The following is a 24666-nucleotide window of genomic DNA, read 5'->3' as shown; positions in this document are numbered from 1 at the left end:
GTTGGGAAGGGAGTGAGACAGGGTTGTAGCCGCCCCCCAATGTTAGTAAATCTGTATATTGAGTCAGCAATGAAGGAAAGAAAAGAAAAATTCGGAGTAGGTATTAAAATCGATGGAGAAGAAATAAAATGTATGAACGGAATGGACAGTGTCATGAAAGGAGGATATAAGACGAACATCAACAAAAGCAAAACGAGGATAATGGAATATAGTCGAATTAAGTCGGGTAATGCTGAGGGAATTAGATTAGGAAATGAGACACTTAGAGTAGTAAAGGAGTTTTGCTATCGGGTGATGCTGAGGGAATTAGATTAGGAAATGAGACACTTAAAGTGGCAAAGGAGTTTTGCTATTTGGGGAACAAAATAACTGATCATGGTCAAAGTAGAGAGGATATCAAATGTAGACTGGCAATGGCCAGGAAAGCGTTTCTGAAGAAGAGAAATTTGTTAACATCGAGTATAGGTTTAAGTGTCAGGAAGTCGTTTCTGAAAGTATTTGTATGGAGTGTAGCCATGTATGGAAGTGAAACATGGACGATAAATAGTTTGGACAAGAAGAGAATAGAAGCTTTCCAAAAGTGGTGCTACAGAAGAATGCTGAAGATTAAATGGGTATATCATATAACTAATGAGGAGGTATTGAATAGGATTGGGGAGAAGAGAAGTTTGTTGCACAACTTGAGTAGAAGAAGGGATCCGTTGGTAGGACATGTTCTGAGGCATCAAGGGATCACCAATATAGTATTGGAGGGCAGCGTGGAGGGTAAAAATCGTAGAGGGAGACCAAGAGATGAATACACAAAACAGATTCAGAAGGATGCAGGTAGCAGTAGGTACTGGGAGATGAAGAAGCTTGCACAGGATAGAATAGCATGGAGAGCTGCATCAAACCAGTCTCAGGAATGAAGATCACAACAACAACATCCATTACCAATCATATTGTCTTGCCTTGTTTGCTTCAACCGTTATGTCTTGTTTGTTTAGCATGTATGCTAGTACTGATATACTGACAGACAGACTGATGCCACATTTCCTGAGAATTGTTATACTTAAAGGCAGACTGTTGCCACACTTCTCATTATACTGTATAGAATTGACTTGTCATAATATACTTCACTGCAGCTTAGTTTAGTCCATAGTTTTGTTAGGATATTATGTCTTTACTGTTCTCTGTTACAACGTTTACTAGAAGTTGGCATGTTGCAACACTAGTGTATGCTGATTTAGAACTTACATAGACATTTTGCTACATTTAATAGGATATGTTCCACTACCTTACCTGTATCACTGCTTCCTTCCTTCCTTACATAAATGCTGATCTTAGTAGCTATAAAATATTACAGACAGCATATTTGTGGCTCAAAGTGGCCAAGTTTTATAAAGAAATAATTGCTGACCTTAATAAGTAAAAAGTGACAAAAGTAAGGCTCACCATAGCCCTGTTCTTATATGAAATAAATGCTGATCTTAATTGCTAATGTAACAGAAAACATCTGTCTGGCTCAAGGCGGACTAGTTTACATAGCTGAAAAATCATTTGCTTTAAGAAATATTCATTGGACTTAAATAAATGCGATGTGGATGAGGATGAGGTACTGATAAGGGGATACGCAAATACCGAATGGTTCAGGAAGAAACATGACTTCAAAATCAAGTTTCTCCTTCACAAAATCTAATATGAAACATTTTACATTAACTTCAAAATCAGTGAACTTCTCAACTGTTTTACAATTCTCACTTACTGACGTAGTTAACAATACTTGGATCGTTACATGACAAAAGGTCTGACATCGTTTGACAAAATAGATTCCAAAATTTAACTTCCATGTATCAGGTTTACAAAATACACAAAACATTACAATTCGGGTATACCTAATCAACGTCCACATTAAATCTGATGGAAGATACTTGATTGTTACATTCAAGGGTCAGTAGTGTAAAATCAGCAAAAACCACACTGCATTGCAGCATTCTTAAAACTAAATATTCAAAATTTCACTAACTTACAAAACCGTATGATGCTGCGTCCATAGGCCAACAGCTAAATTCTCACAGCTAGCCACTAGCTTAAAGTCTTACATCTTACCTTTAACAGAGTGCTGCAGCCACAATTACTGCGCTCCGCGCGCCCCTGCTTACAATCGATTCTGCCACTCAGGCAACATCATTGGTTCTGTGGTGTCAAATATACAATCTCTTCTTCATGTGATAACCGTTTCATGTCATTTTTTATGAACTATATTACAAAATTGCGCTCCACGTACAAGTGGACCCCTCACGATGTGATCGTTTCAGTTAAAGCAAGAAGAATATAGTAATTCCAATCCCAAACAAAGCAGGTGTTGACAGATGTGAAAATTACCGAACTATCAGTTTAATAAGTCACAGCTGCAAAATACTAACACGAATTCTTTACAGACGAATGGAAAAACTAGTAGAAGCCGACCTCGGGGAAGATCAGTTTGGATTCCGTAGAAACACTGGAACACGTGAGGCAATACTCACCTTACGACTAATCTTAGAAGAAAGATTAAGGAAAGGCAAACCTACGTTTCTAGCATTTGTAGACTTAGAGAAAGCTTTTGACAATGTTGACTGGAATACTCTGTTTCAAATTCTAAAGGTGGCAGGGGTAAAATACAGGGAGCGAAAGGCTATTTACAATTTGTACAGAAACCAGATGGCAGTTATAAGAGTCGCGGGACATGAAAGGGAAGCAGTGGTTGGGAAGGGAGTAAGACAGGATTGTAGCCTCTCTCCGATGTTGTTCAATCTGTATATTGAGCAAGCAGTAAAGGAAACAAAAGAAAAATTTGGAGTAGGTATTAAAATCCATGGAGAAGAAATAAAAACTTAGAGGTTCGCCGATGACATTGTAATTCTGTCAGAGACAGCAAAGAACTTGGAAGAGCAGTTGAATGGAGTGGACAGTGTCTTGAAAGGAGGATATAAGATGAACTTCAACAAAAGCAAAACTAGGATAATGGAATGTAATCTAATTAAGTCGGGTGATGCTGAGGGAATTGGATTAGGAAATGAGACACTTAAAGTAGTAAAGGAGTTTTGCTATTTGGGGAGCAAAATAACTTATGATGGTCGAAGTAGAGAGGATATAAAATGTAGACTGGCAATGGCAAGGAGAGCGTTTCTGAAGAAGAGAAATTTGTTAACATCGAGTATAGATTTAAGTGTCAGGAAGTCATTTCTGAAAGTATTTGTATGGAGTGTAGCCACGTATGGAAGTGAAACATGGACGACAAATAGTTTGGACAAGAAGAGAATAGAAGCTTTCGAAATGTGGTGCTACAGAAGAATGCTGAAGATTAGATGGGTAGATCACATAACTAATGAGGAAGTATTGAATAGGATTGGGGAGAAGAGAAGTTTGTGACACAACTTGACCAGAAGAAGGGATCGGTTGGTAGGACATGTTCTGAGGCATCAAGGGATCACCAATTTAGTATTGGAGGGCAGCGTGGAGGGTAAAAATCGTAGATGGAGACCAAGAGATGAATACACTAAGCAGATTCAGAAGGATGTAGGTTGCAGTAGGTACTGGGAGATGAAAAAGCTTGCACAGGATAGAGTAGCATGGAGAGCTGTATCAAACCAGTCTCAGGACTGAACACCACAACAACAACAGTTTTGTGTGATTTATCGTGTAACTGAAATTTAGCGAATTCCTTCTATTGGTCATGTTGATTACTTCACGCTTCTCATTATTTAGAGACAACTGCTAGTTTTTTCACCATAAAGATATCTTCTCTCAATCATTTTGCAATTCATTTTAATCATCTGATGATGTTATATGATGGTAAATGACAGTAGCATCTGCCAACAATCTAAGAGGGCTGCTCAGATTGTCTCCTAAATTGTTAATGTCAGAATGTCCGCTAAATAATTTTTGTAGATCAGGAGCAGTGGGCCTATAACATTTCCTTGGGGAAAGCTAGATACTGCTTCTGTTTTACTCGATGACGTTCCGTCAGTTATTACGAACTGTGACAATTCTGACAGGAAATAATGAATCAAATCACACGACTGAGACGATACTCCACAATGGCCTAATCTGATTAAAAGTCACTCGTGAGTAACGGTGTCAATAGCCTTCTGGAAACATAAAAATATGGAATCAGTTTGACATCCCCTGTCGATAGCACATTACTTTGTGAGAATAAAGAGCTAGTTATGCTTCAAAGGTGAGATGATTGCCAAAAAGAAAGATGTTCATCAAAAAATCATTTTCTTGCAGATGATTCATATTGTTACAAAATATTATTGCAAGTCGACCTTACCAATAATTACATTCACGGTGGTTGCGTGCCTCTACAAGGATTTTGAGTCTGACTTAGAGACTGGGTAAGTTTTACTTGTTGTTGTTGTTGTTGTGGTCTTGAGTCCTGAGACTGGTTTGATGCAGCTCTCCATGCTACTCTATCCTGTGCAAGCTTCTTCATCTCCCAGTACCTACTGCAGCCTACATCATTCGGAATCAGCTTAGTGTATTCATCTCTTGGTCTCCCTCCACGATTTTTACCCTCCACGCTGCCCTCCAGTACTTAAGTGGTGGTCCCTTGATGCCTCAGAACATGTCCTACCAACCGATCCCTTCGTCTAGTCAAGTTGTGCCACAAACTCCTCTTCTCCCCAATTCTATTCAATACCTCCTCGTTAGTATTGTGATCTACCCATCTAATCTTCAGTATTCTTCTGTAGCACCACATTTCGAAAGCTTCTTATTCTATTCTTGTCTAAACTATTTATCGTCCATGTTTCACTTCCATACATGGCTATACTCCATACAAATACTTTCAGAAACGACTTCCTGACACTTAAATCAATACTCGATGTAAACAAATTTCTCATCTTCAGAAATGCTTTCCTTGCATTTGCTAGTCTACATTTTATATCCTCTCTACTTCGATCATCATCAGCTATTTTGCTCCCCAAATAGCAAAACTCGTTTACTACTTTAAGTGTCTCGTTTCCTAATCTAAATCCCTCAGCATCACCCGAGTTACTTCGAGTACATTCCATTATCCTCGTTTTGCTTTTGTTGATGTTCATCTTATACCCTCCGTTCATGACACTGTCCATTCAGTTCAACTGCTCTTCCAAGTCCTTTGCTGTCTCTCACAGAATTACAACGTCATCGGCGAACCTCAAAGTTTTTATATCTTCTCCATGGATTTTAATACCTACTCCGAACTTTTCCTTTGTTTCCTTTACTGCTTGCTCAATATACAGATTGAATAGCATCGGGGAGAGGCTACAACCCCGTCTCACTCCCTTCCCAACCACTGCTCCCCTTTCATGTCCCTCGACTCTAATAACTGCTATTTGGTTTCTGTAAAAATTCTAAATAGCCTTTCGCTCCCTGTATTTTACCCATGGGAACTTCAGAATTTGAAAGAGAGAATTTCAGTCAACATTGTCAAAAGCTTTCTCTAAGTCTACAAATGCTAGAAACGTAGATTTTCCCTTCCCTAATCTTTCTTCTAAGATGCGTCGTAGGGTCAGTATTGCCTCACGTGTTCCTACATTTCTACGGAATCCAAACTGATCTTCCCCGAGGTCGGCTTCTACCAGTTTTTCCATTCGTCTGTAAAGAATTTGCGTTAGTATTTTGCAGCTGTGTCTTATTAAGCTGATAGTTCGTTAATTTTCACGTCTGTCAACACCTGCTTTCTTTGCGATTGAAATTATTGTATTCTTCTTGAAGTCTGAGGGTATTTCGCCTGTCTCATACACCTTGCTCACGAGATGGTAGAGCTTTGTCAGGACTGGCTCTCCCAAGGCCGTCAGTAGTTCTAATGGAATGTTCTCTACTCCCGAGGCCTTGTTTCGACTTAGGTCTTTCAGTGCTGTGTCAAACTCTTCACGCAGTATCATATCTTCCACTTTATCTTCATCTACATCCTCTTCCACTTCTATAACATTGCCCTCAAGTACATCGCCCTAGTATAGACCCTCTGTATACTCCTTCCACCTTTCTGATTTCCAATCTTTGCTTAGAACTGGGTTCCCATCCGAGCTCTTGATATTCATATAAGTGGTTCTCTTTTCTCCAAAGGTCTCTTTAATTTTCCTGTAGGCAGTATCTGTCTTACCCCTTGTGAGATAAGCCTCTACATCCTTACATTTGCCCTCTAGCCATGCCTGCTTAGCCATTTTGCACTTCCTGTCGATCTCATTTTTGAGGCGTTTGTATTCCTTTTTGCCTGCTTCGTTTACCGCATTTTTATATTTTCTCCTTTCATCAATTAAAATCAATACTTCTTCTGTTACCCAAGGTTTTCTACTAGCCCTCGTCTTTTTACCTACTAGATCCTCTCCTGCCTTCACTGCTTCATCCCTCAAAGCTACCCAATCTTCTTCTACTGCACTTCTTTCACCCATTCTTGTCACTTATTCCCTTATGCTCTCCCTGAAACTCTGTATAACCTCTGGTATAGTCAGTACCATCTCCTTAAATTCCCACCATTTTGCAGTTTCTTCAGTTTTAATCTACAGCCCATAACCAATAGATTGTGGTCAGAGTCCACATCTGCCCCTGGATACGTCTTACAATTTAAAGTCTGGTTCCTAAATCTCTGTCTTTATATAATCTATCTGATACCTTCTAGTTTCTCCAGTATTCTTCCATGTATACAACTTTCTTTCATGATTCTTGAACCAAGTGTTAGCTATGATTAAGTTATGCTCTGTGCAAAACTCTACCAGACGGCTTCCTCTTTCATTTCTTAGCTCCAATCCATATTCACCTACTATGTTTCCTTCTCTCCCTTTTCCTACTCTCGAATTCCAGTCACCCATGACTATTAAATTTTCGTCTCCCTTCACTACCTGAATAATTTCTTTTATCTCATCATACATTTCTTCAATTTCTTCTTCATCTGCAGAGCTAGTTGGCATATAAACTTGTACTATTGTAGTAGGCGTGGGCTTCGTGTCTATCTTGGCCACAATAATGCGTTCGCTATGCTGTTGGTAGTAGCTTACCCGCACTCTTATGTTTCTATTCATTATTAAACCTACTCCTGCATTACCCCTATTTGATTTTGTATTTATAACCCTGTATTCACCTGACCAAAAGTCTTGTTCCTCCTGACACCGAACTTCACTAATTCCCACTATATCTAACTTTAACCTATCCATTTCCCTTTCTAAATTTTCTAATCTACCTGCTCGGTTAAGGGATCTGACATTCCACGCTCCGATCCGTAGAACACCAGTTTTCGTTTTCCTAATAACGACGTCCTCTTGAGTAGTCCCCGCCCGGAGATCCGAATGGGGGACTATTTTACCCCCGGAATATTTTACCCAAGAGGACGCCATCATCATTTATCCATACAGTAAAGCTGCATGGCCTCGGGAAAAATTACGGCCGTAGTTTCCCCTTGCTTTCATCCGTTCGCAGTACCAGCACAGCAAGGCCGTTTTGGTTAATGTTGCAAGGCTAGGTCAGTCAATCATCCAGACTGTTGCCCCTGCAACTACTGAAAAGGCAGCTGCCCCTCTTCTGTTATCTACTCTCTCTTATTGGGTCAGTTTTCATTAGGTTGGTATGAACGGTTATTACCAGATATTTTTCGACATCCTTATTCCACTTATGCGGGCTGCAACTCTCTGCCACTAGAGGTTTCTGAATGTAGCGTGTGGGATGGCAGTGTGTAATGTAAATATGTCACTGTGTGGGAATTGTACTTAGGCTAAAATAAAAAGTAAAAACAAGCTGAAATAATTTTTAAGCCTGCCTCCTTTTTGCAGGCAGCCATACCGAACATACACATCTCATTTCAGTGTAATTCTGATGACGCCACATTCAAGTCTTATTGTTATTGCATGTTTTTTATTTAACACAGTTTTGTTTTTAATTATGATTACAGATTCTTGTATTGGGGAGGAAAATGTACTAAGTCTGTGCAGCTATGTTGGCTGCTGTACCAGAGAGTGCAGTGGTTATCGTATCTGCCTACTGAGCTGCAGGATTAGGTTCAATTCCTCGATCTGATACAAATTTTAATTCATTGCTTTGGTTTGTATTAAGTTTCTTAATTTGTTGTTATCATGTCGGTATTTTCGTGTACACTGATGTTTTACTCCTATTCATCTTTCTCCCTGCCCTCTCCTCTCCCTATTTTTAGTTGCACATACTGTATTGTTTTCGCATATTTTCTGAGCAATGTTCGTTTTTTTAGATTTCTACATTTTACTTCTGTTACTGTCGTTCATCACATGTATGACCATTCTTTCACGTCTACCTTTCTGATGTGTTCAGTGCTATGATATGTTATCATCTCTGTAGGATAGCAAATTTATCCCTCTTTCCCCCATCCCTTTTTGCCTCTCCTCTATCCCTACTTTTAATTACCCATACTGTATTGTTTTAGCAATATTATGTGCGCAACGTCAGTTGTGATACGTTTTTACATTTTATTTGTGTGGTTACGATTCATCATACGTTTACCATTCTGTTACATCTTTCTTGTAGTTTACGTAACATTTTACTTGCATGTTCAACCAGTGCGCTATATCACCACTAGCACCACTTGTTGGACCCTTCGTCAACTTAGGAGTTATGGCTTGTGCAGTCAGCTATGCTATGGAACACGTCATATTCACGCGACACCAAACCTCCAGGGTGAAGTTCTTCTCCCTGATTTGGTGTCTGTTTTCCACGCACTCTTCGTTGTATTTTCTTCGTTGTCCTTTAGATACATTTACGGTGCTACTGCTGATTTTGTAACCTTTTCCAGATATCCTGAAAATGAGTGCATTCTAAACGCCCCAATAACGCAGTTTCTTTACATCTAGTGACAATTGTACACAAATCAAAAAAATGTTTTTTGTCACTTCGGTTCCGAGAATTCCGGAACCTGTACAGAAAATTGGAAAAGAGATAAACATAAACATCACTTCCACCCTTTTGACTGCTCATGAAAACCACACTTTGCACGTTGTACCACCACACAGCGAGACCTTCAGAGGTGGTGCTCGAGGTTGCTGCACACACAGGTTCCTCTAATACCCAGTAGCATGTCCTCTCGCATTGATGCATGCCTGGTTTCGTCGTAGCATACTATCCACAAGTTCATCAAGGCACTTTTCGTCTAGACTGTCCCACTCCTCAACGGCTATTCGGTGTAGATCCCTCGGAGTGGTTGGTGGGTCACGTCGTACATAAACAGCCTTTTCTGTCTACCCCATGCACGATCCATAGTGTTCATGTCTGGAGAACATGCTGGCCAGTCTAGTCGAGCGATGTCGTTACACTGATGGAAGTCGTTCACAAGAAGTTCATGATGGGGGCGCGAATTGTCGTCCAAGAAGACGAATGTCTCGCCAATATGCTGCCGACATAGCTGCACTATCGCTCATAAGATTGCATTCACGTATTGCACTGCCATTACGGCGCCTTCCATGACCACCAGCGACGTACGTCAGACTTACACAATGCCACCCCAAAACAGCAGGGAACCGCCACCTTGCTGCCATGGACGTCGGGAGTGAAGTTGCCCATCATGAGGTTATTGCGCGCAGTTTGAATCGTAACACGACGTGCTGTGGCAACACGACAAGCCTTAATCAACATGGTGGCGTTGCTGCCAGGGTTCCTCCAAGCCAAAATCCATAGGTAGGGTCATCCACTGCAGTTGTAGCACTTGGGCGGCCTGAGTGAGGCATGTCATCGACAGTTTCTGTCTTTCTGAATCTCCACCATGTCCGAACAAGATCGCTTTTGTTCATTCCGAGACGCCTGAACACTTGCCTAGTTGAAAGCCCTCCCTGGCACAAAGTAACACCGCGGAAGCGATCGAACCGCGGTATTGACCATCTAGGCATGGTTGAACTACAGACAACACGAGCCGCATACCTCCTTCCTGGTGGAATGACTGGAACTGATCGGGTGTCGGTCCTCCTCCGTCTAACAGGCGCTGCTCATGCATGGTTGTTTACATCCTTGGGAGGGTCTGTGACATCTCTGAACAGTCAAATGGACTGCGTCTGTGATACAATATCCACAGTCAACGTCTATCTTCAGGAGTTCTGGGAACCGGGTGATTTTATCCTGCGTCTATATCATCACTGTTCAACATTTAAAATTTGATAAAACTGGCGAATACCTCTTGCGTGATTATATGTCACATCTTGAATTAAGGAACACCTTCGAGAACATCTCTATGATAGTGATGAATAGGTGCAAGTAGAGTAGAGGTTGTGGTTTCGTCAAACGAAATCGAAAGTTCTACAATGACGCTATCAACATATTGATCTATCGTTGGGAGAAATCTTCGCCGCCACGGTGTCTGTGTTGAGGAATAAGTATGCACACATGAAGAGTAAAGATGTAAAAAATTGATAAAGTTGGTTTTATTTAAAAAGCTTTAAGAGTTTTCTTAATGGGGAGAAGTCTTCCGAAGTAAGAGTGATTTCAGGTGTGCCGCAGGGGAGTGTCATGGGACCGTTGCTATTCACAATATACATAAATGACCTTGTGGATGACATCGGAAGTTTACTGAGGCTTTTTGTAGATGATGCTGTGGTGTATCGAGAGGTTGTAACAATGGAAAATTGTACTGAAATGCAGAAGGGTCTGCAGCGAATTGACGCGTGGTGCAGGGAATGGCAATTGAATCTCAATGTAGACAAGTGTAATGTGCTGCGAATACATAGAAATATAGATCCCTTATCATTTAGCTACACAATAGCAGGTCAGCAACTGGAAGCAGTTAATTCCATAAATTATCTGGGAGTACGCATTAGGAGTTATTTAAAATGGAATGATCATATAAAGTTGATCGTCTGTAAAGCAGATGCCAGACTGAGATTCATTGGAAGAATCCTAAGGAAATGCAATCCGAAAACAAAGGAATCTGGTTACAGTACGCTTGTTCGTCCACTGCTTGAATACTGCTCAGCAGTGTGCGATCCGTACCAGATAGGGTTGACAGAGAAGATCCAACGGAGAGCAGCGCGCTTCGGTACTGGATCATTTAGTAATCGCGAAAGCGTTACGGAGATGATAGATAAACTCCAGTGGAAGACTCTGCAGGAGAGACGCTCAGTATCTCGGTACGGGCTTTTGTTAAAGTTTCGAGAACATACCTTCACCGAGGAGTCAAGCAGTATATTGCTCCCTCCTACGTATATCTCGCGAAGAGACCATGAGGATAAAATCAGAGAGATTAGAGCCCACACAGAAGCATACCGACAGTCCTTCTTTCCACGAACAATACGAGACTGGAATAGAAGGGATAACCGATATAGGTACTCAGGGTACACTCCGCCACACACCGTCAGGTGGCTTGCGGAGTATGGATGTAGATGTAGATGTAGATGTAAAATGTTCAGAGACAATTCTTTTCATTACACTCTCGTAGTTTTCCATTTAGTATTTTGCTTTATTCATTGTATATATTATAAACGTCATTAAATTCAAATATTACAAGGCAATTATCTGAAGAAAAATGTTTAAATGCATATTTATGTGTTTCAGCTTTAAGAGAACATGCTTCGATATTGAACAGTCGCAGGGTAGGGTCGGTGACGATGGGACTATGTTGGATAACGTAATAGCATCACTGGTGCATTGGGTGCGTATGAAAGGGCATGAATACAACATCAACATGTGAACCGTATCAATGTCAAAAGCACAATGACAATTACTATTTTTGAGTATATTGCCAACTACGATCAGTGCTTTTATTCTTGAATCAACTAGGAGAGTTTATGCCTGTCTACTGGACCCAAATCGATGGATCGCTGGTGGAAAAATACATTTGCACGGTACTGGATTTGAACATTATGAGGACTATGTCATGATGTGAATGACTGTGTCACATCGTTCAATGGACAGAAGCTCCTTCCCAAGGGCCACGGTGTAGGGCATTCTATAAATAAGTACATACTCTACTGTCAATATTTCAGTACCGCCTCTGTCTAACCGCACACACTCAGGAACTGCAATACCTCGAGGTCAAGCTCCCGATGACAACTGCGACAATAAGGGAGTCTCTATCTGAATCGGATTTGAAGGTATTATTTTCAGTTCAGAATCGGCGGCACATTATCAACTCTATTGATATTATATACACTGGCAAAATGGGCTAGTTTTACGAATTGCCTCCTGTTGCTGCGTCGAAGTATGAAATTAGGCTCAAGGGGGACATAACTTTCCTCTGTAGTGGTGCTTTTCCGTAATGCGTCACTCTCGGGTTCAGCAACGCTTTAAACAGCAGGTGTCGACAAGTGCGAAAATAATGCCATCGCTGAAAGGTTGGTGTGAGGTAAAAGATGTAGATATTTTTTCAACAGCGTGCCTAGCACTCTGTGTGAATTTGATTCCATTTGAATATTCGTTGATCTCACTATGCAAAGTATTGCAAGTAAATTAGCAATTTCCAACGTGTTCAAAAGCAGAAGAATGCTGTTCTAGAGACGTGACAGCAGCTCGTTTACAAAGTAGCATGAAGTATCATGACGACAAACACTGCTTTATTGGACAGCAGATTTGGTTAAGTAAGTCTTTTAGAATTACTTTACTGGTGAAAAGTTATTGGCTACCTCTATGCAAATAAAGAAAGAAGTTACTGATCTACCTGAGTACATCACATTTCACTAATTTTGTCAAAATGAACTGAAAGCAAATACAGAGTGATATGTTATATCATATGTGAACTGTTATAGCTAAGAATGCAGAGACAAGCATAAGAAATTTTAATGAATAATAAAAATTATGGGAGCTTACCTTAGGTGTGTACACATTTAGATACAGGCAGTCCTCATCTCCTTTGTACTGATTAGTGAAAAATGAGTCGATTTGAGGGGCTACGTTAGGTTCTATTGTGGCATTTCGTATCCCACTCCATTTTTCTGGTGGTTCTGGAGACTGGAAGATAAGAAGACGTACAATTTTTGTACCATCAATTCGTAATTTTAATCGCACAAATTATTATTTTTGCTATACACATTCTTGTCGTAACTGTTGGTGGCGCGATTCGATGCGAATAACAGCAAGTTACTTGTTTCAGGGTGAAAACTTATGTGAACTTCCTTGTTTTAGTAAATGATCTGCGTTACGGGGCCAAACCATTAATTTACAATCATCGGTTTACTACCATCCCTAAAATACGTAGGAGTAAATACAAGCGTATCAAAAGATGATTCCCATTTTCTAATTAGTGAGTGGTAATGTACTGTAATTTGTGATAACTGTCGATTCTTCCAAGGATTTTCATATTACAACCAAATTTAATCAACACTTGTATGAGATTTTATGAACACTAGATGTGAACCAACAATATGCTTTTCATTAAGGCAGACGTATTTTGAATTTGCAATGGAGAGAGGCAAGTGAAGTTGTCGTCTATAGTGTTTCTGTACTTTTTTTTAATTCTGGAACGTTCAGGGATGATACACAGCGAGCGAAAGATTGTTTGTAAGTCGTACAAAAAGTATGCTGCATTCCTTAGAACCTAACAACAAAAAAGATACACAGGAATTTAGAAGAGAGAGAAACAGAATAAAAGCCTATACTTCGTGTCATTCAATTTGAACACCCGGCAAGGAAACCAAGGATAAATTTGGACAGTCGTTCAGTTTAGGATGAAGAAATAAAAAGCCTCTGCCGATGACAAGGTAACTCACTAACAGAAAATATATATATATATATATATATATATATATATATATATATATATATATATATATATATATATATATATATATATATATAACTTGATTGCAGTCGATAATATCTTGAGTACAGGTAGTAAAGTAAACATAAATAGAAGATAATCTCGGGTAATGGGGTGCAGTTGAATTATGTCCGGTGTTGCTAAGGATATTATACTAGGAAATGAGTAGCTGAACGTAGTGGAAGGGTCTACAACACCGACAGAAGAATATCCCAATACATAAACATAATTAATATAGAGTAATGATATTTTGGGAATACATTTATCTATGTAACATTTAAGTTACTCCCATTGCAAGAGCACAAGTTAACGCGAGCACGAGATAAGGCAACGCAAATGTGAATTGCTGGTACGTTAATAACCCCCAGATTGTTGAATGCAAACATGCAAATGTGCGTGCATTGTATTGTACATGTGCCACTTATTAGTTTGTGGGATGGAGTTGTACTTGGTAGAGGGGCTTTGCTGTTTGTGGATGACTTGAGTTATCCTCCGATGATGTTCGATATGGTGATTGAGCAGATCAAGACAACAAGTCGACACAATGTAGAGTATGTAGGGCTGCAACAGCGATATGTGGACGAGCTTTATCCTGTCGGAAAAGAGACCCTGGAATGCTGTTCGTGAGTGTAAGCAGAACAGGTCGAGTCATCGCACTGACGTACAACTTAGCGTGGGATAGCCGTGAGTGTGCTCCTGCTGTCATGCGAAATCGCAGCCCAGACCATAACTCCAGGTAGCAGGCCTTCAACTGGCCCCCTCCTATACTGGCATCGAGGCAGAACTAGGTCTGCATGTCCTTCATGCTCCTTCCATCATGGGTCCTTTTGGTGGCACCTTGACAAGCAGGGACAGGAGGTTAGGACATACGAGACATCAAGGAATGTCCATGGTACTAGAGAGAGCTGTAGAGGGCAGAATTCTAGAAGATAAAAATTGGAATATATTCTCGGAATAACTGAGGACGGTGGGTGTACGTTCTTTTTCAGGTGGCACGGGAGAGGACGTGTTGGAAGACCACATAAATCCAGAGGACTGGTCACTTAATAGTGAAATACACTAATTAGCTTTGTCAGACTACTTGATCATAGTAGATGAAGTTATTAAGGGAACTCACCTTGAACCTGAGGGGGCCGACGGGTGGCAGCGCGTACGGGATGGCCTGGAATGCGCTGTAGGGCCGGCCAGAGGGCGTCTTGGCCTTGCGGCCCCTGAGCGTGCCCTGCGGGATGGTCACTGTCACCGCGCCTCCCACTCGTGCCATGACTGCCGGCCGTCTGACCCGGTGGTCAGCCAGCCGCGCCCGGTGTGTCTGAGATAGCGGGACATCGCTGCGTTATCAGTGAGATATCAGTTCCTCGAAGGTTACCACTGGCGCTGAAATTGAATGGTATGCACGCCACTCGCTTGCTCTCATAGTACCCTTCCAATTCAGCTTCCCTAAATCCGACGATGTAGATCATTTTGTAATATTAATCCAAATACCGAATGACGCGTTCATTGATGAATTAAAATAGTGAGTTTCCCCAAATAAAAGACCTTGTTCATGTGCGTTATAAGTATTGTGATACGCCACTGGCCATTAAACGTGCAAGATTAACCAACACCAGTTTGGCTTAAACTGTACTATATGGCTGGATGGGCGGCCGGAGTGGCCCAGCGGTTCTAGGCGCTACAGTCTGGAACCGCGCTGCCGCTACGGTCGCAGGCTCGATTCTGCCTCGGGCATGGATGTGTGTGATGTCCTTACGTTAGTTAGGTTAAGTAGTTCTATGTTCTAGGGGATTGATGACGTCAGAAGTGTAGTCCCATAGTGCTCAGAGCTATTTGAACCACTTTTTTGTGGCTGGATGTGCTAGTGCTGAGCATTTCAACGCGACACTACGGAGTAGGTAGGAATGATTCCATCTAGATTAAAAACACTAAATATTACACAGCGCGTTTCACGTTCAGGAATCGCAGTTGAATGCTTTTTTTATATGAAGGTAGTGTTGTGTAAGATGGAGAGATGCCTGGAACCATTTATCGGATTAGACACCTGCACAATCGTGTGCCATCAACAATTCATACAGAATTGATGGATGCAGGAAGACCACACTCCACGCTATGCATTATCTTAGCCACTCCATGCGACTAGCGCCAGAAAGGCCAGATATACCGTTCGCTCTGCCTTGCAGTATCGTAAAGCCACGGCACATATAGACACGGACGAAAATATGGAAACACCAAAAGCACAACACATTACCAAGCCTAATACAGTGTAGGAAATTGTTTGGTACTCAAAACAGGTTCCAGTCGTCTCGAAATACATAAAGACAGGTCGTGTACGGTTTTTAATGGAATATTGTACCATTCCTCTTGCAAAATAGTGGCATTTAAGGTAGAATTATGGAGGCTGATAGTGATCACGTACGCTTCTCTCTAACACACAAAGGCTCAATAATAGTGAGAACTGGTGGTAGAGAAGGTAAGACAGGTTATCGTCGCGCACACGAAAACAGTTCTGGAAGATGCGAAATGTGTGAACAGTCCCAGATGATGCGAGCTGTGTAGTCACATCATCTTCGACAGTAATGCGACCTTGCAGAGTAATGACGGGGCTCGTGGCTGGCAACATCACCACCGAATCTTCGCCTCTTTCACTGTCGGGATATAAACTCGTCCGCAAGCTGTAAGCCCTGTGGTACAAGACTTGTCCGACAAAATTCTCCATAGTCCAGGCCTGATGCCTTGGGGTCCACGTTTTCTGTTACAGGCATCTGCATCACTAGTGAGTGATTTTCGAATGCCTCCTTGCCCTGCCACACTATGATTGTAACAGAGGTTGAAAATACTGCTTATGTCCATCATCAGATGTTAAAACTATTTTCTCTGACACTCCTTGCTACGCGCTCGCTGGTGATACACCGCGTCCTGTACCCACCCATCGCAGCGCTCAGGGTCACAGCAAAAAGTCATACTATCTGATGATGGACATGAAAGAGACCGAAACCGGTCGTGTTTTAACTACTGAAAAATAAAATTAACCTTACATTTTAATTGGTATTTTCCACCTCTGCTATAATTTTCAATTGCGGATGTTCCTCCGGCAGGATTGTTTGGTCTGTGCTTCGTTTTTTTCTGGAATATCACGTTCGCCACAATCGCTTGCACATATTTTTATTAATTACCAGTTTCGACATATCTGTCCTGTCATCAAAACACATTAACGCAAGTTCATGATCTTCACAAGTTTGCACGTAACGTTGTCATATTGCACCGTTTTACAAGAAAAAGTAGCAAGGAACATCAGCATGTCAGATATATTTTGTTGTTGTTGTGGTCTTCAGTCCTGAGACTGGTTTGATGCAGCTCTCTATGCTACTCTATCCTGTGCAATCTTCTTCACCTCCAAGAACCTACTGCAACCTAAATCCTTCTGAATCTGCTTCGTACATTAATCTCTTGGTCTCCCTCTACGATTTCTATCCTCCACGCTGCCCTCAAAGGCTAAATTTGTGATCCCTTGATGCCTCAGAACATGTCCTACCAACCGGTCCCTTCATCCAGTCAAGTTGTGCCACAAACTCCTCTCCAGTTCTGTTCAATACCTCCTCATTAGTTATGTGATCTACCCATCTAATCTTCAGCATTCTTCTGTAGCACCACATTTCGAAAACTTCTATTCTCTTACTCTCCAAACTATTTATCGTCCATGTTTTACTTCCATGTTTCCACTCCATGTCAGATATAAACTACCACAAATAAAAAACATACATCATGCTGTGATGATGTGCTAGCGCACCAGAACGGCACCATTTTCATTATACACTACTGGAAATTGAAATAAGAACACCGTGAATTCATTGTCCCAGGAAGGGGAAACTTTATTGACACATTCCTGGGGTCAGATACATCACATGATCACACTGACAGAACCACAGGCACATACACACAGGCAACAGAGCATGCACAATGTCGGCACTAGTACAGTGTATATTCACCTTTCGCAGCAATGCAGGCTGCTATTCTCCCATGGAGACGATCGTAGACATGCTGGATGTAGTCCTGTGGAACGGCTTGCCATGCCATTTCCACCTGGCGCCTCAGTTGGACCAGCGTTCGTGCTGGACGTGCAGACCGCGTGAGACGACGCTTCATCCAGTCCCAAACATGCTCAATGGGGGACAGATCCGGAGATCTTGCTGGCCAGGGTAGTTGACTTACACCTTCTAGAGCACGTTGGGTGGCACGGGATACATGCGGACGCGCATTGTCCTGTTGAAACAGCAAGTTCCCTTGCCGGTCTAGGAATGGTAGAACGATGGGTTCGATGACGGTTTGGATGTACCGTGCACTATTCAGTGTCCCCTCGACGATCACCAGTGGTGTACGGCCAGTGTAGGAGATCGCTCCCCACACCATGATGCCGGGTGTTGGCCCTGTGTGCCTCGGTCGTATGCAGTCCTGATTGTGGCGCTCACCTGCACGGCGCCAAACACGCATACGACCATCATTGGCACCAAGGCAGAAGTGACTCGCATCGCTGAAGACGACACGTCTCCATTCGTCCCTCCATTCACGCCTGTCGCGACACCACTGGAGGCGGGCTGCACGATGTTGGGGCGTGAGCGGAAGACGGCCTAACGGTGTGCGGGACCATAGCCCAGCTTCATGGAGACGGTTGCGAATGGTCCTCGCCGATACCCCAGGAGCAACAGTGTCCCTAATTTGCTGGGAAGTGGCGGTGCGGTCCCCTACGGCACTGCGTACGATCCTACGGTCTTGGCGTGCATCCGTGCGTCGCTGCGGTCCGGTCCCAGGTCGACGGGCACGTGCACCTTCCGCCGACCACTGGCGACAACATCGATGTACTGTGGAGACCTCACGCCCCACGTGTTGAGCAATTCGGCGGTACGTCCACCCGGCCTCCCGCATGCCCACTATACGCCCTCGCTCAAAGTCCGTCAACTGCACATACGGTTCACGTCCACGCTGTCGCGGCATGCTACCAGTGTTAAAGACTGGGATGGAGCTCCGTATGCCACGGCAAACTGGCTGACACTGACGGCGGCGGTGCACAAATGCTGCGCAGCTAGCGCCATTCGACGGCCAACACCGCGGTTCCTGGTGTGTCCGCTGTGCCGTGCGTGTGATCATTGCTTGTACAGCCCTCTCGCAGTGTCCGGAGCAAGTATGGTGGGTCTGACACACCGGTGTCAATGTGTTCTTTTTCCATTTCCAGGAGTGTAGAATGACGTAAGATCGCTATATGACCTGTAATTTTGTAAAGATCATGAACTTATGTAAATCTGCCACAAGACCCGATGACGACAGCACAGCTCTATCGAAACCGGTAATCAATGAAATAGATCTGCAAGCTCTCTTGGTGAACCTGATATTTCGAATTAATATAACAATTCTAATTCAGTTCTGCAGCTGTAGTCTTTATATTTCCTCAATACGATCTTCAGTGTCCGTCTATCGCTATCAATCAAGACACACTTTACATTTTCTTCAGTGTTCTGACTAAGCGAACGATGTCTTTCTGCTTTCCCTGCATGCAGTATAAATCTCCAAAACGGTGCCTGTACAAACACCAAGCACTCAGGCTCACTCGGCTATGGTAGCACTCACCATAGAAGCCGCAGCAATATCCCCACGTTGAATGTCATTTAGGTCCGACATAATGCACTGAGTGTTCTGACCACGACTGACACCTGCAACATACTGAGGGCACTGCACAGGTGCCGTTCGTGATCAACTACAGTAGTGCAATCTGAGGGCTTGGTTTGCACCTGCATTTATGTTTAAGCAAGTATTTCTCGGAGTCTCGCATGTTTTTGTCCAACCACTGTACCTTGATCCTGTAAATCAACGTGTTTGGAGGAAGGCAAGTATCAACGTGGGCACGATAACGGCTTTGCTGCAGCACGCTCTATCAGAACGGTGGCTGTTATCGCGAATTCCGTTGACTTGGCAACAGAGAGGCTCATTAATTGTGGTGCACCGTACAATAGCTCGCAAAGGAATGGCAGCCAATGTTTCCCCTGTTACCACGGCCAGCACTTTCTCCAGATTTCTCGCGGAAAAAGATTTTGTTATGGTAATGGGTAGCAGAGAGACTAGCGCGTCACCACTCGCCAGGCATCATAACTGATTAGAAGAACTGAAGCAGCATGAAGAGACGTATCTGTCGTATCTGGCATCCAGGCTCGGATTATAACCCAGCCGGGTGACAGCGTAAGATGGTTTAATGCCCAAATGGTTAAAATGGCTCTGAGCACTATGGGACTTAACTTCTGAGGTCATCAGACTCATAGAACTTAGAACAACTTAAACCTAACTAACCTAAGGACATCACACACACCCATGCCCGAGGCAGGATTGGAACCTGCGACCGTATCGGTCGCGCGGTTCCAGACTGTAATGCCTAGAATCGCTCGGCCACACCGGCCGGCTTTAATGTCCAAGGGATGTAAGTCGCCGCTTGTGGCGCCATGCTGGGAGGGGCGGCAGGCGCACCCAACTGCCAGATACGTGTACGCAGTGTATCACAATTAGTAGCGAGAGCTTGTAACAACAATTTTTGACCTATTTTGTATCCGTATCGATATTTCTATGTCAGTTTGTAAGATTGCTTATGTATAATGCTGTATCTGTCATGGAAATTCTTTGACAATGTATACACGTTTTAGTTATGTGAATTTTTGAGCGATGTTGGTTAAATTCCGCTTCTGAATTTAAATAACTAATGAAATGGTTGTTGTGTAATGTACTATAAATGACTTGATCCTCGATTAGGGAACGTAGGGTTAAATGTAAAAGATGTGGGGAAGCCCCGCAGCTACGGACGTAGCCTGGCGGAGTGCAGAAGGTGTGGTTGGCGCGCAAGTGGCAACTCGTCCTCTGTGGCGAGTAGGGAGCCTGGGCTGAGCGGTGTTCACCTCGCTAGCAGCAGTGGATGACAGTGACTCAAATTCCTGGAGTTTTGAAGCTAGAACAGCTTAAGGGTGATATTTATAGGATTCGGATGCTGAATTTGGTGATAGCATTATCATGGCATGATTTTTGGCCCTATACAAATATTATTTCCACGCCAAGAAGATCAGTAACAGGGCGAGGCCAACATTATTGCTATGACTGCATCGCCGCCAGGTTAACAGCCACAGCAGTGCCACCAGCCTTCCACCCAATTATTTCGTATTTGACACTGTGTAAATGGGTCAGTTATTTGTGAAATTTGCTTTATTTTAATGATAATCATAGTGTTACTAAAAACTCTATCTTACACCCGTTCTTATCCCAAATCACAAACATGGATAGGATTACTGTCCTAGTGAATTTAATTTCAAGTGTTCTAATTTGTTATGAGAAAGTGGCTGAACTTGAATTTAACGTAGTGCTGTCATTTGCACAGCCAATTATAACTTAGAATGGGTCAAAAGATTACTTATGAGAGCACATTTGTTATTTGAAGAGTTATAGTTAGTTACGCCTTACTGAACTAATAATTAATAAGAATACTTACCTTTTCTCATACATACTATTGCGATTTGGTTAATGAGCATGGTTCTTCAAACCATGAACGTTTAAGTGTCCTCATGTAACAGCAATGCAAAGGCTCTTTCATAGCCAGTGTAGTTAGGTTTGCATTCTGTTTAGTTGCTTCAAACCGAGTTTAAGAAAGAACTGATCACTGTGTTATATTTTCTTATGCAAGTTCAGTAATGCACTGGCATAGAGACTCGGTATTAGGCAATGAAAGTATAGATTATGAGCATTAGTAGACGCTCTGATTTATGTTCAGAATCATTTCAAGCTTTTCCCTGTTCAGTATTGCTACTAGTTTCATCTGTGTCGATATTTGATTTTATAAACCGTTGCACCCAGTACATTTAAGGTATGTGTTGTTGAGAGGCATATGTTGCTATTTACTCTCTCGTTGGCCATTGGTTTGTCTGACTTACTAGTTAGTAACACATTTATATGTAAGGTTATGTTACTGTGTTGTCGTGTGAACAGGTATAAGGAGACAGTTTAGAGTGTGTGTCAAGGAAGGATAGGTTAGCCCTCGTACTGTCTTCTGCTTTATCATTTTGTTTGACACAAGAATGCCTAATTAGGCTGGCGACCTGTTTTAATATGTAATGTTACAACTTGCTTTTGTGCTGGGAGAACGTCTGTTCCTGACCCACCGTTTACTCTTGTTTATACTCTGCTGGAGTATTTCGGGAACGATTTCCGTTTTGATTTTCCTACGTCCATGAGGTTACCTCACAGTCACAACTACTTAACATCGATTCCCGTTCAAGGTGGTCTGTGGCACCGTTACAAGCTGTACGATGGAAAAGGGGGGCGGTGGAGGAGGTAGGAGTTCCCGAGTAATAACTCATTCTCGAAACATCCCCCAGGCTGTGGCTAAGCCATGTTTCTGCAGTATCCTTCCTTCCAGGAGTACTAGTCCGGCAAATTTCGCAGAAGAACTTCTGTGAAGTTTTAAAAATAGATGAGGTACTGTCGTAAGTATTGCTGTGAGGACAGATCGCGAGTCGTGCCAGGTTCAGTAGGTAGAGTACTTGCCGTCAAAGGCAGATTATGTCCCGCGTTCGAGTTTCTGTATGGCACACAGTTTGTACCTTCGAGGAGCATTCATATCAGCGCACACTCCGCTGTAGAGTGAATAATTCTTTCTGGAAATTGTAAGTCGTTTGCATTTTCACACCGGCCCTGGTTAGAGCTATTATCGCTGCTAGAGATTCCCATCTACATTCTAAATTTTCTCCATGCATAGACCCAAATCGCCTGCACGTTTAATCGTATATTCGTTTTGTTACACTGTGTATGCAGAATAACAAAAATTACGTCGTATGTTACCATAAACGTTACTACAATGTTAATGGCCAGCGGTCCATTAATGTTGTGCATAAGTCTTACAATTTACTTCACGAATGTGTGTGCAGACGATCATTTTTGTAAATGCCATCTACCGCAGAGAGTGTCTCAAATTATGGGATACAGATTCCACCATTTATGAAAAACATTGTTTCACCATCTTTGTGCCATCATCAGCGGATTTACTTTGTTGAAAAACTGTAAAGTGAACATATATTAGGTAGCAGCTGACAAAACGAGGCCTAAAGACAGTTTCTGTTTATTTTTGTTCTTACCTCGATTTTACGTTAAAAGGTTTTGCAAGATCATCTGTATGGTGTCCTGCACTGATAGCTTGTCATCTGGAAACCAAACTATGTGAGTGTGAATTTTATCAGCGAGTTAACAAATCCCTTGACTTTTCAAAAATAGTGGTTTTACTGTGGCAAAACGTTTTGAGTGTATATTTTTGGTCATTACTAACGTTTTGTTGTGACTGATCTTACTTCTTTCTCATTCTGTACACAATATTAAATGTACTTTGTATAATTTTGTTTTAACAAACGTCTTTTCACTTCATAATACGTGGTGGAAACGGTGTTGTTGCGTGTACAATCCACGTCGGTCTTCACTTGTACCCAAATAAGTTTTATTAATTTAGCTGCAAAAAAAAAAAAAAAAAAAAAAAAATATGGTTCAAATAGCTCTGAGCACTATGGGACTTAACTTCCGAGGTCATCAGTCCCCTAGAACTTAGAACTACTTAAACCTAACTAACCTAAGGACATCACACACATCCATGCCCGAGGCAGGATTTGAACCTGCGACCGCAGCGGTCGCGCGGTTCCAGACTGAAGCAATTTTAGCTGCAGATACGGAAAAAAATACAATAGGTGCAAACTCAAAATGTTAATACAAGATCTCAATTCGGTTTTGTCAAGCAATATAAAACTCCGCAACTATCTTGCTCTTCGTCCCTGTTGGTGGTTTTTGATAAAAGTAAGATACTCGGCTCTGAGGACTTTCCTTGTGATGAAGTATTTTACTGATTGGAAGTCGACGTCTTCAAAAGAAGGAAAGACCACAAAAACAACTATGATTGAAATAAAAGAACACGTACTTGAAGTATAGATCCAGTTTTATACATTAAATAAGCTTGAAAACATTGTTCCCAGAAGTTTACCTCGGACGTTCGACAAAGATGTTTGAAACGTCAAACATGATGTATCAGCTTCACGGAGCACAATCGCCGACAGATCAGAGTATGATGAAACACGTATGTAACGCAGCAGCGATGGCGAGGCATTGTAGCATCTGTGACCAGAGAGTATGCGCTTGACCGCGCGAGTGTTGCGAGCGGTTCTCAGTCAGTAGTAGTCTTTGCGAGTTAGTTGTCGCTATGCAGAGTAGCAGTCAGTCAGTCGTTGCGAGTCTGTAGCTCTGTCTAGTTGAGAGCAGTACTCAGTCTGTAGTCGTCATGCAGAGCGGTCGGTCAGTAGTAGCAGCCCAGTGCGGTTGTGTGATGTAGGCGGTCGGCAACAATGGTCAAGATGAGGAATAAGGTATACTGTTAATTAATATAATCATTAGATAATGAAAAATTTTATTTATTGTAATTATTCTCCAACAAGTCTCCCAATAATAATTTTATTGCAAAAGCATTTTCTCAAAAATTTAAATTTTTATTGAACTCAAGATTTCGTTGCACTTCCCATTTCATCCCACTTCTTTTGAAGAAAAATTCCACTAAAATCACAAAAAAAGAGAATATTATTATTTGGAATGCAGTTCCTCCAAGCGGTGCGCAACAACAAGAGCAGATATGTGACATCCATTTATTCTGAGGTAAGACTTTAATTCTGATTGTTTTACACAGGGCCAAAGACCGATATTTCGGTTTAATTGAATTTTCTTGTCACTGAATGGACTTTAATTTTTTTGAAGGATTTATAATTGAGTCAGATTGCGAATTTCACATTTGTTGCCATTGTCAGTACATTTGATTGTAGGCAGATTACGCATAGAGCCATGTCCATCAGCATTTCTAATTAGTATCGTTATTTTCTTTTAAAATTTTTGTGGGGAGGTTACACTCGGCTCCCATTTGTATT

At 42.0% G+C, this 24666-nt stretch overlaps 1 protein-coding gene across 1 annotated transcript in view; it reads right to left on the bottom strand.

Annotated features, from left to right (window-relative positions):
• Positions 1-14966, bottom strand: part of LOC126457727 (juvenile hormone esterase-like) — a 57256-nt gene extending 42290 nt beyond the window's left edge. The window contains exons 1-2 of the mRNA XM_050094263.1: positions 14820-14966; positions 12754-12894 (exon numbers count right to left, since the gene is read on the bottom strand). Of these exons, the coding sequence (XP_049950220.1) occupies positions 12754-12894; positions 14820-14966 (288 nt within the window). The remainder of the gene's footprint in view (positions 1-12753; positions 12895-14819) is intronic.
• Positions 14967-24666: the final 9700 nt, after the last annotated feature.

Source organism: Schistocerca serialis, chromosome 2, assembly GCF_023864345.2.
Source record: "Schistocerca serialis cubense isolate TAMUIC-IGC-003099 chromosome 2, iqSchSeri2.2, whole genome shotgun sequence".
Taxonomy (NCBI): Eukaryota; Metazoa; Arthropoda; class Insecta; order Orthoptera; family Acrididae; genus Schistocerca; species Schistocerca serialis.
This window is presented reverse-complemented; position numbering and strand designations above follow the sequence as displayed.